The sequence below is a fragment of the Tachypleus tridentatus genome, chromosome 1 (genome assembly GCF_004210375.1).
Source record: "Tachypleus tridentatus isolate NWPU-2018 chromosome 1, ASM421037v1, whole genome shotgun sequence".
NCBI lineage: Eukaryota > Metazoa > Arthropoda > Merostomata > Xiphosura > Limulidae > Tachypleus > Tachypleus tridentatus.
The window spans coordinates 132,321,262-132,337,491 of NC_134825.1; the positions used below are offsets into that span (position 1 = coordinate 132,321,262).

General features: G+C 32.8%; 1 protein-coding gene across 9 annotated transcripts in view; it reads right to left on the bottom strand.

The window, feature by feature from the left end:
- Positions 1 to 16,230, bottom strand: part of LOC143224335 (UDP-N-acetylglucosamine transporter-like) — an 88,905-nt gene that overhangs the window by 37,154 nt on the left and 35,521 nt on the right. For all 9 annotated transcript variants that reach the window (XR_013013373.1, XR_013013345.1, XR_013013349.1 and 6 more), the window contains one exon: positions 8,185 to 8,307. Coding sequence is in view for 4 of the 9 variants with exons in the window: in XM_076452730.1 (XP_076308845.1) it covers positions 8,185 to 8,307 (123 nt within the window). In the remaining 5 variants the exon portion in view is untranslated. The remainder of the gene's footprint in view (positions 1 to 8,184; positions 8,308 to 16,230) is intronic.

Genomic DNA, 16,230 nt, shown 5'->3' on the forward strand with positions numbered 1-16,230 from the left:
ATCTCCAATATATTTTGGGAATGACAAAAATGTAGGAGTAAGCCACAGAAAGAGGTTAAGGGAATGTTCCACAGCATTCATAACCTAGAGAGAAGACACAGTCTCATTTACAAAATTGTAAGTGATCTGAAAGGGGTGGAAATACAACTGAAGGAGCAAAAGAGAGAGGAAGTACAAAAAAGGCATGGAAATTCTATGGCAAAGAAATGTGTGACACAAAGATCTGCTGCAAAACTAAGTCCACAGGTGCATAGAACAGAGATAGATTGGGGCTATCTCTTAGCCAACAATTATGGGTGGCTCCAAAAACCAATTACCTCCATCAACTAAGTTGGTCAACTCTCCTAGAGGGCAGATGTATAAAAGTACCATGAGGATGAAGAACAGAGAGGGGTGACCCAATAAGATTCACATGAACAAGAAGCCTGTTTGGAAAGGAAGAAAATCAGAAATTAAAGAAAGCAGAGATGACTGCTAATGAGCACCCTTAGCTTAAGTTTCTAAAGTGTAAGAAGCACTCCCCCTCACTGAAAACAAAAAAAACTTGTTTCAAAAGGAGGGTTCCAGACAGAGGTCCTTTAGATAAGATTGGGTGAAAAGAACACCTAAAAGTAAGGTATACTTGATGCAAAGAAACTAAGTTACTTTAAACACTGTGGAAAGAGATACTGAGGTCAACATAGATACCAGGCAGACATTGAATCTCCAAGAGAAGGTGAAGAGTTGGTAGATAATGAAGAAGCTGAGCACGAAAAAAACAAAGATGAGCAGACTGAAGGTAAGTGAGCGACAAATAAGAAGGTGTTGAATCCAAAGCTGGAAGAAAATATTCAGAGAAGGTAGAAGAACCTAGATCATATACCAGAAAATAAGATTCCTGATATTAAGGAGGATAAGACTGATAAGGTTCAGTATGAAATTGATATAAAAGGATATTAGCATAAACACAAATATCAAGAGAGAGGGAGAAAGAGAAAAATGTCAGAAGAAAAAAGGTACATGCATCAAATTAGCCCAAAATTCAATAAAAGCAACTGGAAAAAAATGAGATAATACAATATCTGTGATGGTGTTTGAGAAGTCCAGCTACCAGGAAAGATACTCCAGGAGATGGAGAAGGAAATCCTATGGATAGGTTCCATTGCTTGTGCAGGGTCCACTTTAAGAGACATATAAGCATACTTGAGTGGAACAAGAAGTTTCAGAGAAAGTAAACAGAACATCCTGTGAGAAAGGAGAAGCATGGACTTTGGAGACTTGATTCTTGAGGTCTTGTAGACAAAGAGAAAGTTGGATACAAATGAAGTAAGAGTTGAAAAATATCCTGAGGTGAATATGATATTGGGTCAGGGTTAGGAAGAATTTGTAAGTCTTGACTAGTGAACCCAAATGACTGGCTTCATGAATAAGAAGGAAATTTCACTTTAGAATTCCACCATTGAACAGGAGAGGAGGAGCAATTCATCATAAAGTGAAACCAGAGTCCAAGACCTTGTATAACATAAATGAAAACATATGAGACTAATTTGTGTAAATGGTTTACACTCTCATCCCCAGAACATGCCTGGCAACTGTCAATTGCAAACTCTCTTTGTTAACCTGAAGGTTAAAACATTGTTTCATATTTTAATTTTAATTAAGATTTTAATACCCATACCACTCATCTTGAGAATACATATGAGGCTAATGCTTTTCTGAATTGAAAGGCACTAAAATGAAAGATACGATCCCTGACAATGAACTTGAGGAAACATCTACTTTGGTCATCCATAGACCTGATTGGAAAGACCAGTGATAAAGAAATAATTTTTCCATCTGAGAGTGAGGGATGATCTAAAAACAACTAATAGAAGATAGGTCATTGATCAAGTGTGAGTTCCTGGTCTTTTTTGGAAACAACGACAAGATGAGAGTAATAACATGGAAAATGGTTGTGAACTCAACTTACGACTTTCTTCCATGCTAAGTCAAAACCAACCTCATTCAGATGTTGAAGGTAGATTGGATCTGATGAGCCGTAAAAAGCTTTAAGATGGGATACATCATATCATTGTGTCCCATGAGAAAAATTGGTACAAAAGTAGAGAACCACATTACATTGAAAACATGCAAATTCTTCACAAAATTATCTTCAATGCTCAACCAAGGCCTCAGGATGGGACCACACTGAGTTCTCAATCATGGGTACACTCTTTCCCCATCTATGCATTAAGAATGCTTGCTCCAGTCTGCATATATGTACAATCATATAATACCTCAAAACAGTGTCAAACTTAAAACTGGGACTTGTTTATCAAAATTTAATAAATGTCCAGTTGTTCTCTTGTAACATGTCACACCAAGTTAAGATTTACTAAGTTGTACTGTTTGTTTCAGTATTCAGTTTGTCAGTGCCTCAAGATATTAAGATGGTATGGTTTCTGACATATAACAGGATAGAAATTTTAAATGAAAATTAAAAGTAACAAATGCACTGCAAAAATCCTGATATTTTGCAAGCAAAGAAACAGAGTAATTTCCAGTATATGTTAATCTAATTTCATGACATTACATGTACTTGAATGAAAATTCCATAAACCTAAATTATACATATACTAGTATATATATACATATTTCATACACGATAAAACAATCCATTTTGTAATATAATGAAAATATAAGAGTAATAACCAAAATTACACACACACTAGTATATATTTCACATACAAAAGTGAGAAGACAAAAGTGATAACATACCATCCATATGATCCCAATTATAGTGAAAGAGATAGCAGAGTTTGAGAGGGATAAAATGCACTGGGAAGTCCTCAAAAACAATGCTCTAGAAACAGCTGGCTGGAACTCTTGATCTAGAAGATAAGCTCCTAATTCTTGAAGAGATGTATCTGTAAGAGGGATGGACTGAAGGAAAAACTGAAAGTATAGGAATGAACTCAGTATAGAGAATCCAAAGTCTTAAAACAAAGGTCTCAAAAATGTGTGCCTCCTTGATAAGGCATTGATAGGTGCCATATCAAAGAGAAGGGCGATGCATTCCAGAAAATGGATAGTTTTCTGTCAAATCTGAACCAAAATTTTCAGTAGGTTCCTACAGAGGCTGGTGCTACTCATACTAAATGGGAAAAAACATCCAGGCACTAGTAGGAAGACCCCTAACTTCACCCTTTTCTCTAAGAGTTGAGAAACACACATCTAAATATTCTGTAGGAAAAAGCCTCTGTCTTCCACCCCAGCAACTGGAAACTGGTAAGTGCTCTCAAGCTCCACTAATTGAGTTTGGATGAGAGAATTAAAATGCACTTGGGAATCATCAAGAAAAGTGCTCTGGAAATTGTGTTGTAAGTGAACCAAGTTCCTTACCTTTGTAAAAACAAATTAATCCTGATTTATGAAACCTGAAGATAAGCAGAAATGAGCAGGATCCTCTTTAGCTTTACTCATGATTGTTTATGAGTGGCAGTCTATAATAGGGTAATATTATCCAGTAGATGTCTAGATGGTTTTATGGAACACTCCATTTTGACAGAGCCTGCTGCAACCTGTATAAATTGCAGTGAAAGTGGTTGCTAGTATGGAATTGAGAACAGAAAGCATACATGGTTGGGCAATACTCACCACAGAGAGAGATAAGTGAAAAATAAAGAAATTCTGAAAACAATAGTATACGACCAAGGAAAATATTCACCTCTGATTACTCTTAACAAATGTGGTCAAAATAGCTGCAGGAGATAGGAAGAACCTTCAGAAAAGATACTGCCAGACAATGCAATTAACATGATAGGAAAGTATCAGAAGTAGTCCAAACACCAGCTTGCACAATGACTTACAAAGGCAACTACACCAGGCAGCCAGTGACATAGAAATACGATAAATCTGGTGGGATGTGACTAACAAAAACTTCCTCTCCTGTAACAATAATCCATTATAGGTCACATGAAGCAACTTATGCAGCCACCTTGTAAGGGGAATGGGAGATAAGTCATGGGAAAAGAAGGTTCCCAATGATGTAACCAACTGGTTCCTAATATCTTAGAATGAATTAGTAAGAGCCACAGAAAACATGAGGGCCCTGACAGGATATAACAAACAATTGGGAATGGAGCAGTCATAAAGGTGACAAATGGCTAGCAAATAGATTGGTGAGAAGGAATTTTTCCCTCTAGAGTCTTGGGAAAAAAAAAAAGGTCTATTGGGGTAAAACAAGACAAATGTGGAAAGATAATGAGTCTCTATGCCCATAGATTGCAAATGGTTCTGACCAATGACATCTACAAGCCAAAAACTATGAAAAATACAATTTAAGAAAAAGGTGAAACAAAGAACACAAAGCTAAAGGTTCAAAATGAGGATGAGCCAAATCATGTAAAACAACTGCAAAATCCCAATTTGATAACTGAAAAGTTTATATGGACTGAATAATACAAAGGGATTTAAGTAGATATAGAATTGGGACTTAAAAACTTTCCAACCTTTGAATGCTTAAAAATAGTGGATAAGGATCATTTATATAAAGCCACTCTAGATGAAGCAAGCCTCTTCTCAAATACCCAGAGAAATCTTAGAAGTTAAACTTGTATGCCAGGCAAAGGACTGCATAACTTCCAGGCATGAGAACTTGTGATCAAGGTTGTCACAACAGAGATTTCCAATGTGGAAGAGGTAAAGGTAGACATTGATATTCTGGCAGATATTGCAAAAATGGGAACCAGTTGGCCAGTAAGTTGCAACCAAGAAAATTTGGCAGACAGTAAAATAAACCACAGTCGAAACCTGAGGCAATAGCCAAGTTGAAGGAAAAGCATACAGATGTAAACCTTTCCAAACCTGACTGAATGCATCTACTGCCAATACTTGAAGACAAGGTATTGAACACTAAAACAATTACAGTTGAAATTCCAAAAAGGCATCAAAAGTATCCACTGAAAAACCTTGGAAGAATCTGGTTGGGTCTAGACAAGGAATCTACAATTAAATTCATCACTTCTGGAACATGACATACTAAAAGAGTGATATCATAGGAATGAACCCAGTAGAGAAAATACAAGGTATGGAAACAACCATCTTGAAAATGTATGCTTCCTTGATGAAAACCCCGAGATACAACTGTGTAATTATCAGAATGTATCATGACAATTTTCCCTTCAAAAGAAATAGACCTTAAACCATTGCTCAATGACTTCCAAGAAGTTTGAGAACATCGATTTGAAGGGTAGACTTGTCTTCTGTCCAAGTACCCTGGAACTCTTAACCTTGAAGATAAGCTCCCAATCCCTGGAGAGATGAATTTGTGAACAGATGGATCTCTGGATGAGGTGGTAGAATGGGTACTCCAATAGCAGTGCTCTTCAATTCAACCACCATTCAAAACTGACAATGTTCCTCTTGAGTAATGAGGCAGGATGATCTAAAGGATCAGAATGCATTTTCTACTGGTCATGCAGTGACCACTAAAAGGAGTTCATATGGTCTCATTCCAAAGAATGAGAGGTTCAAGAGATGCCCATATTCCCAAAAAAAGAGGGAACCATCTGATCAGTAGGAGGAGACTGAAATACAAGAATTGATTGCTCTTTCCATGGCTTAAAGCATGAGAGGGATTGATTGAGTGCAACTTAAGTGAGTATTGAAAAACACAACCAAATGGAAAATATACTGCATCAGTGACAAAATAATTTTTCCAATCTGATAAGGAAGTCCACTTTTGTGGCTTCTGAAAGGTGAATTGGAGAGTGTTCTACTAATTAACAGGATGAAGCCAGTAGCAGACACATGTCTATACAACGGTGTGTAAAAAGGCCCTAAGAAATGCAGGTGATTGAGAAAAAGCTCAAACAGCTCTGCAAAAGGCACAAGATGCTGATATAAGATAAAAAGAAAGAGCCTGGAACTGTAGCACCTGTCACTTGTACACAAACCTGAGTAACCTCCAAGATTTCATTATGGAAATAAAGACAAAAAGTGTTAGTAACATCAAACTTGATCGTCCATAGGATGAGAAAAAATTCCATAGCAAAGCTAGGAGGCTCTAAAAATTAGTTAAGCCAAGATAAATCAAAGGGTGGACACCAACCTTCTGTCTTCTTAAGTACTATGTATAAATGAGAATAAAATACTGGTAGAATGGAATTCACCCTCTCTACTGCCTTTTTGAGTAACAACTCTGTAAAGGCAACAAGGTTAAAAGAATGGTGAAGATGATGTAAATTGAATGACCAACCCTGAAGCTAGGACTTGGAGTACTCATGCTTCCCTAGTTAAAAAGCTCCAAATGTTTAGGAAGTGATGTAATTGTGCCATCACTTCTCCCCACCCTTGAGATAGTCACCATGTTATTGGTCTGCATGAGTCAGAGATCCTTTGGAATAAGAATGGACCCTATTATGGAAACCAACTGATCTGAGAATTAGGGGAGAAGGTTAGGAAACACTAAAAGCTGATATTCCTAACATTAGAGACAGAAAGACAAGAAATCTAGGACACTAAAGATGAATGTAAAAGGGTAGTATTAATTCACAATTCTAATGTCTCTGGAACTCCACCAAATAGCACAAAATGGAGAAACAGAGATTCCCATAACTTCCTGAAGACAAAAGACAATATACAAACATTTTCTAAAAAAACATCCATACTCCATAGATCCTAACAACAGACCAGCCAGAAGACCAGACAAAGAAGGATGGAATAAGACAATATGACCAAGATACAAGTCAGCAAAATCCCCAACCCATCCTCAAATTGCTGAGGGGAATGTTGATAAGCTTCCAAATTTTGTTGGATTAAAGATAAATACCTCAGAACTGTCATGAGTGTAAGACAAATAAGAAAAAAACTGTAATCTGTTTAAAGTGTCACAGGTTCCAATCTTGACCCCCACAGGTAAAAAAAGGAGTCCCATTCATTACAATATAAATAAGTTTCCTCCTGGCAGTGATAAGCCAAAGTATGTCAATCTGATAAATGTGGGGAACAAGGCATAGCTCTTCTGTTTTGGAACTGAGCAGATAATCACCCAGCGTCAAAAGTAATAACAGAAGAAGGAGGAAAAAAACAAGTAGTTACTTGCCAACCCTTCTGAAAGAATAGGGTCAAATTCAATAGAAGAGAACCCAAGAGCCACACAAACACTATTAAACAACTCATGAAAAGGGACTGAAGGTACTGTTGAAAATTATCCTCTGTTGAGGTTGACCAAATAAAATAAGGAGCTAGAAAGGCAAATCATTCTCACCAGTTGTTTCCATGTTATTTGCAAAAACTGCTTAAGAACTTCCCAGAGAGACACCATTAATTTTCATATATGTCTCCATCTCACTACAGACTGTATCATGGACAGCCTCGAATGAGAATGACCCCCTTCCCTTGTTATTGGTAGACACCCAATAATAGATGTGGAAGAGGTTTTGTTAATTTCTGTAGTAGAAACATTAATTTATTTACAACAGTTGATAATTTTTATTTGTTTAAATAAGGTATAATTACAAACAAAAAATAACAACACAAATGCAACATCATCAAACTTCACAACGTAAATAGTAAATAAGCACAACACTACTGTTGACAGAAATCCATGATGAATGCTTTGTTGAGAAATGATTATGTTATTGGGATAAGTTGCTTATATGTAGTGTCAAAATAGAATGCATTGAAATTGGCAAAAAAATTTGCCCAAGACATCTGAGTGAGGTATAAAAGACTGGATCAAGTATTCTCAATATGTAGATGGGTAAAAAGTGGAAACCCTGAAAAGTGAGATAAAGCTATGGTGTCAGTGGATGGTAAGAATGTTTCTATTAATACATTGTATTCATTACGTTAACCTGAAACCAGAAAGTGAAATGTAACAGTACATTTTTAGCATACTTTTATAAAGTAACATAATATACAAATTATACTTTAATTCCTGTCAAGGCAAAGTTTAATTTAATAGTTCTTTATCTTATACTTTTATTAATAAAGCACAATTTTAATATAATTTAATCTTAATAGAAAACATTTTATGAAGAGCTAACCCTTGTCAATTATGGAAATTTTAACTTTTTCATTAATAACTAATCAAATCACATATAATTTTCTTGAAAGTATACTTCACAAAGATGACTCAAAAATATTATTGGGAATACTAACCACAGCAATATAAAGATACTATATAAAAGTATATACAAAACTATTAGGATAACATTATACCTGAACAAGTGCTACTCCAGTCATTAAAAGCACTAAAGATATCCATTGTTGTATCTCTAAATGTTTATGCAACATTGAGACAGTAAAAAGAGCCGTTGTCAAAATTTTCAGTTGATATGTCACCTAGAATATAAAACATTATTCATTAATCATTAAAGTAAATTATCATTATCTTTTACTCCTAAATAATTCATTAGCTAAAAAATATCTTTTAATATTTGGCTTCTTAGCAACAGAATAATTTAGTAAACTAAATGCAAAGCACATATTTTTGAAAATAAAATTATATTTAATAAACATACAGATCTTTACACTACAAATCATTAAACACCCAAAATTCAATGGAGTTAAAAACATCATTTCATCCTTACCACTAGCAATAAAAATATCCCAGCTAAATTTCATAAGTTTGTTCCCCAATCTTAATAAATACTATATACGAGGTGCTTACATGATTATTTACTAATTTGTTTACAAATAATATTGTCCTACATTATGTACCAAAAAATTTTTTTTAAATTTGTATGCAACACATCAAACAAACAATAAATCACAAAAAGAAAATTGTATAACTTGAAACATGGCTTAACAAAATAATTAAGATATTGCTGACCATAACAGAGCATGGGCATTATTTAAATACATTAAATTATCAAAAAATATTTACATTCTTAAATTATTTTAAAGATAAAATATAGTATCATGATATCTTTAATCCCAACAGACAAATACTAAATTAATTACAAAGTAGACCTATGGTATCTCCAACCACTTTGAATGTAGCAGATTAATTATGGAAATAACATAGGTAATCAACTTGTTAAAAATTATGCAAAATTACAAAACACCTTGCATCGTGCAGATTTCTAAAGTGATAATCATCATTTACCTCTCATTCTGTACAAGAATGATAAGAAAGTGTTGCAGTCTACATATACCATTTTTTAAAATATTAACCAGGAATCATAAGAAAAATATGATTTTTAAATAGCAAGCTATGGCAGATTTAGAGAGCACAAACAATCTAAGGATGTTAGTAATTAAAATCAATAAAATGTTAGGCCAATCTAAAACTCAGACTCTTTGAGGCAACACTCTTTCTTCCATAAAGGTTATAAAGATATTTATTGAAGAAATTACAGTTTACTGAGGAATATTATAAACTTTACACTTATCGGAAAAGTAAATAATACTATTTAGGTATGACCAGTGCTTGAAAGGGAGTTGGATACTATCCTCATATATTGCTTCTTAACATTTTATATTTATTTATACTTAATCACTCTTTGAACTATGTATAACTAAAATCCTGCTTAAGAAATTGTAAATCACTCAGTAAAACATTGAGTTCACAATACAGTATCATATTATTTAATGCACAAGTTGCTTGTAAATACAAATTTGGAAGAATTTGTATTATTATTACTATTTTTCATTGTTTTACCTAGTCTAATCTTATCAAACCTAAACGTTTTACATTTTACTTACCATTATAATGACAAACAAAAACTACACATGAAAAACAAGAAATCTAGTACTCAACTTTCACAAACCCTCATGCTTCCTCTTTTCTCTCATTTCAATACCCAGGTATGATCATACTTAAACATCATCTCATCAATATATGACACATAAGATAAATGTATATATAGGTCAATCTGTCATATACATTCACCTCATCACTCTGGATTCTCCACTCTTACCAATCTTCTACATGCTGTTTTTGTCTTGTGTCTGGCCCTCTAGGTTGTCTTGCATTCCTCTTATTGTTGTCATCTCACTTACATAACGTTTCCACCTTCATTTTGGCCTTCCTCTTGGTCTTTTAATATTCTTTTGCAATCTCTATGTCTTTTTTATTAATCTTTGTTCCTCCATACATGTATTTCCAATATCAACTGCTTTTTTGTCAGCCTTTGTTTCAAACTCATTCCTAAACTCTGTCACAGGTAGTTATCACCAAACCCATCCAATTTTTGTTCCTGCTGTTTTGTCCATGTCCAAATTCCAGCTCCATACAGCGTCACTAATATTAATGCAGCATAATACACACTGAACATTTTCCTTATGCTGACATCTTTTTGACCCTACAGTACCTTACTCAAGTTATTAAGCACTAGTCCTGTTAGTTCCAAGTGTCATTTTACATCTTTCTTGCTGCCACCTTTGTTTTCTACCTTACTTCCCAAATACATAAGACTACCAACTTTTTCATCCTTTTCATTTAGTTCATATCCCTCCTCTGTATCTGTCCTATCTATCATAAGTTTCATCCATTTTCTCAGTATGCTCACTGACATAAGCACAATGTATAAAATTGTAATAGTATTTTTAAAGAATAATTTAATGTGCTAAAAATAATCATTTCTAGTACAAAAAAATTCTAAGAACCTTTTTCAAACAACCAATCATCACTTTACGAGCTGTAGCAAAACTACTTCTAATCATAATGGCATACAAATTACAAAAGGTAGCACAAACTAAGCCATGAACAAATCAAAACTTAATAGTTTGAAGAAATTCAGCTCACAAGTTTTTGGTAAACTCAAGGTACTCTCTGTGTATGGCACAGTTCTTTAAGCTACAAACAGTGAAACTGTAACAAGTACAGACAAGAAGAAAATATTATTTTAAGTTTGAGGATAATAGGAGTGAGATTCACAAGAAGCAATAAGATTTGCAAGTAGCTTATTAAAAAAAACCTTGTTAATGAAATTCCAATGAAGTACTGTAAACTAGTAATAGTCATGTTGACACTCTAACTGGAAGGGCAATTACAAAAATGCAATATGCCTAGTAGCATACAAAGGAAATAGAAGGAAAATGTTCTCCAGAAAGCTAAATTATTTATGAATTGAGAAATGTGAGAGTAACGTGCCAAAGACAGAAATTGTTTCCTTAATGAATAAGACAAACAATAAAGAACTGAAAGCAGAATGAGTAGATGCTAAAAATAAGAGAAACCTATCAAAATCTGACTTTTGTGCTTTCAAAGAGAAAAAAACAGGGCTCACACTGACGTTATTTTCAAAAAAGCGTATTCCTCTAAGCTTTGATTTTGTAACCTCTTGGTATATTACCCCATAGAGAGAGAGAAATACTGTACTTCCTATGTTTATTTCTACTTCATCTTTCAAATAATTATAATTGTGCACCAGTTATATTTCTGGGCTAACCATCTTGAAACTTGGAAAACATTCACCTTGATCCAATAGACCCAAAAATCTTTCTCATTTTTATTATCTAGATCCCTTACCCAACTTTAAGAAGTCAATAGGTCAAACATTACACAAACACATATTTTGGCCTGTATTTCCTTTGTTTCTCCTGTATTTCTAAAATTAGGATTTTAGGCCTATCATTTCTTTATACTTCAACCAATCTAGATGAGACTTTAACAATTACACATTGTGACAAACCCCCACATATTAAGACACACAAGTCTGGGGTTTGTGCCTTTCCTATGACTTTTATAAAAGTAAAATTATTTCATAGAATTATGGTTTTTGGTCTGGCATTCTTCTACATTTTGACTAGTCTAGATTACACTTTACACAAAAATATCTTAAGACAATTTGTAGCAAATATATTTGAGATTTATGCCCTTTTTTATTTTACAGGAGTCAGTGGTAAAAACAGCATGCAATGTATGTAATAAGAATTTATTAACCTTACAACAATGAATATGTAAATTATAAAAAATCATTTATCAATAGTAGTTTGATTCACACAATGTATGGATCTTACTTATCCCAAAAAATACTTGTTAAAAGTTTTGATTATTTTGAATAAATCTATTTCCTCAGGAATTGAAAGTTCTACTTATTATAAAATCATAATTTAATTTATAATATAACTTTCTCACAAAAAGTTGTAATATGATACTGTGTCAAGTGTCTATCCATCTAAAGTATATACCAATATGTTGTAAATTATGCCCCCTAACTCTGTCTTGAATAGTATCCTCTCTTAAATTATACTGTATAAGCTGATATAACTATCCTTTGTTCAGGTCATAAAGTTGAAAAAAAAGTGTGTAAGTGGTTGCTATGATAAAAACTAAAAATCTTAATTTTTTTAATACTTTTAATACTTCATTAAAAGTTTTATATAGGCTTTAACAACTCAATATGTACTTAAAATATGGTATAAACTGTGTAATGGTAAAGGTTATTTTGTAAGAAGAAATCACAGTTAATGTCGTAGCAGTATAGGTGCTTTTCATTACCCACTTTCAAACAGATATTTTTACACAGTGTTTCCTGCACCTAATTAATAGACATTCATTGGTTATGGGCCAAAGTTAAAAGGTCACACAAGCAAGTAGGTTAACTCAAGAAATTGTTCTTCATATCAGCCTTAATGGAACTACTGAAGTAGAAATTTAAATTCAGTTTATGTATTATTGCTATAGAGGTGACCACTTTGAACACTAGTTTCCTCCATAGAGAATGATAGAGCACTCTCTGAGACATATATAAGATGTTTGTGTGTCCCTTCCCCCCATACTGTGTGTATGTTATCTTATAGAAAAGTTAATAAATTATATTTTAATGTGTAGAGATGTGCACCATCTATAAATGTAGTTAATGTTAATTCACATTAAATATAATAAATGATCAATAACAGCAATAACAAAGGGTGGAAGAGTTGTGAACTCCCATTAACATCCCCCTTCTTCCAAACTATCATCCAAAAAAAATGTGGTTCTTGTTGGCCCAGTAACCCAGTAGTAATTAGATAACAGATTTTTTTTTAATGTGTGCTTTTTATATATAGATTCTGAGTGTCATATTGAATAAGACACATTTGGGAATATATATTGCACTTGCTTGTGATTGCTGGTCTTCATAATATAAACAGTACAATCTGATCATACTTATTTAAATACATGAAAACAAGTTGAACACTTGAACTTAGAAATTTTCTTTAATAACATTTAATATACACATCAAACACATTAACATGCTGATACTGACACTTTTGTCTGTAATTTCACACCTCTTTCTCCTAATGATAAGATTTCATTAAATCAAGTATGTAGCTTCTACATTTCAAACTCATTAAGGAAGTATAGAAGGATTTAAAAGAAAATTCACAAAAATAAACTTATCACTAAATGTAATTCACAATTTTTGTTAGCAAATTATCATGCAAAGTAAAAACTGCAAATGAAAGAAGGAAAGGTGCTGCTATGGGATAGAGAAGATAATGGAGAGTTAAGTTCTTATACTGTTATAGATTTTTGAATATTATTTGATATTAATATTATTATTTGTTGAAATCTGGATTAAATAACCAGATTTAGTATAGACTGGTACCAAAAATTAGTAAACAGTTAGATTAGGCTTATGACTTGTAATGTTTCTTTAGGCTTAATTATTATTCAACTTATTAGTTAATCATAAAACAGGTTAAATATGTTTCTAAATTACACATATATGATACAAAATCCCTCCATGTTTAAAAATTCACAAAATTTGCAATGATGTCATAGAAGTGCAGACATCATGTTGGCAGGCAAACAATCTAACAACATTCCTACTAACTGTTGTTATAAATTAACATTAAAAAAGGTTGAAAATAGACTTTTACATTCTTCATAAGTGAATAAATGTGAAAAGAGCAAAGACACTGAAAAAAAGTGTTTATGGTGAGAAATCCAAGAAATTGCAGCAAAAAGGACAAAAGAGTCTGCTCTGCACATTTTATATCAAGTCTTATAGATCTACTTGGCTAAACATAGGCTACTACAGATATTGAGTGCCATATCCAAATAATAATACATACATACATACAAATACATTAGAGATTTATTGTAAGTTAATACTGTTATTAAATTTGTTATTATTATTATTTTTATTACATTAATATTATATTATTTTAGGAAAACCTTATGATAACCCAGGTGACTAAGATAATGACTCAAGCTTGTTTTCATTTCCAATATCAGTGTTAAGAAAAGATGCTAAGCAAAAGAAAGACAGGTATCTTTACTCAATCACAAAACAACACAAAAAGTACCATAAGAAACTTACAATGAGAATACTTATCATTCTTTAGAATTCCTTTCAGTATACTTGTACTAACAACATGTCATATTGGTTCTGTTTCAGTGAACATACTAATCAAATGTAGGGTCTAAAATAATTGTCATAGTACCCCCAAGCAATATCTTAATTATATGGAAAGAAGCTTTTAAGCAGCTAGCATATTGTACCATAATGTGCTAGAAGAAATCACTGGTTTGCCCACACTTAGAGTATTGTTTTTTTTCCTTGGGCTCTTTACCTTAGGAAAAACATTGAATTGTTGGAAATGGTTCAAAGAGGGTTACTAAAATGGTGCCTAAAATAAAGAGGTTGTCATATGAAGAGATATTAAGATATCTGATTAAGGCATTTAAGATTGTAAAAGGAATTGATAATGCTGATGCTTCTTTTTTTTTCATACTTAACAGTAAGAACAAGTAGGACTAAGTGATAGAAATATAAATTTTGGCAAGACAGAAGTCATCTTCAGCTCAGACAGCTTCATTTTTCTAACAGGATGGTTGGCCTCTGGAATGGGTTGTTTTTGGATGTTGTGGAGGCAATAAATTACAGTGGGTGTAAAGAAAGCTTGGAAACTATAAATGATAAGGATGTCTTTAATTTTTTAAAATTGATTTATTTAATAGTTTTAGTTTAGGAAATTGTACAGCTGAGATGGACCAATAAATCCCTTATTCCATTGAATAAATTTACAGTTTCTTCACTTGTTAATACTGGCTCATTTTTGTGCAACATGACCCCACATAAGATCATACTTCACAAAAACTCTTAAGTAGGAAAAGTGCTGGTGTATACATGACTGAATACTTATTCTTCTGATATGTTCTCATACTGAACAAAGTGCTTGTTCATTTCTGAAATCCATGATGGTCCAACTTAGAGGAATATGATAAGATAAAGCACTGATTTAAACCATATGCAACCTTCCAACTTTTATAAACTTCATTTTATAAACATAAATGTTTCACACCTTATTTCCTTATATTTACAAAAGTAATTTTAGCTGAGATAGTTATCAAAGCTTTTCTTAGCCTGAAGTAGTTAAAAATAAATCCAAGTGATATCTTGGCAATGTGCTTCTAGCATATGTATGTATGTATGTATGTCAAACCTTACAAAAAATGAATATGCAACACTAATCCAATTCTGGAAGTCAAGTGTTAAGTCCACCTTACAGATGTTTGTATGGCATTATACCACCTGTTTCTTGGTCAGAAAGTAAATATAGGTTGGCAACTAGTGTGGAAATTCACAATAGAATTAAAATAGTATGTACTACCCATGTTTTGGATCTGAACATACAAAACTTTAGATTCAGTCTGAAATAGGTACTTAACAGTGTATCTGGAATGTTTCAATTTTTCATTACCTTAACATGTTCTTGCAAACATAATATTCTGAAGAGTCTTTGTGATATTAAGAGTAGCACTCAAATGTATATATAAAAATGATACATTGTATGCTAAAGTCTTTAACTTTCCACAACTACATATTATTTCTTGAATATCATCCACAAATAAAGGAATAAATATTTTGTTCATGTTCACAGCATGAAAAACAGGAATTGATAGCTTAGTGTTCCCATTATATAAAGGTACAGCTTTCATACTAACTATAGATAAACCAATAAAAAGTCTATTCTTGAAGATGGTGTTTGGTATCTAATTCTTTCATTAGTGCATAAACATTTGTACAGAAACACAAAATATCTTGCATACTGTAGTGAGAAACAAGATTGATAATGACTTTGGAAAATTGAAATATTGTTCCTGGGTGTAATAAATTCTGTTGTTATAAACAAGAATCAAGATGTTCCCCATGCTGATTGATAGAGACAAACCATAAATCAAATCATTTAACTCTTCTCTGTGATCAGATGAGCCAGCTTATGTTAAGGTGTCACAGGCATATAATTAATAGCTGAAGAGAATGAAGATAAGTCATTGTCATCTTTGCAGGATAACTTTTGTTTCCCAATTTGCTAGTGAATGTG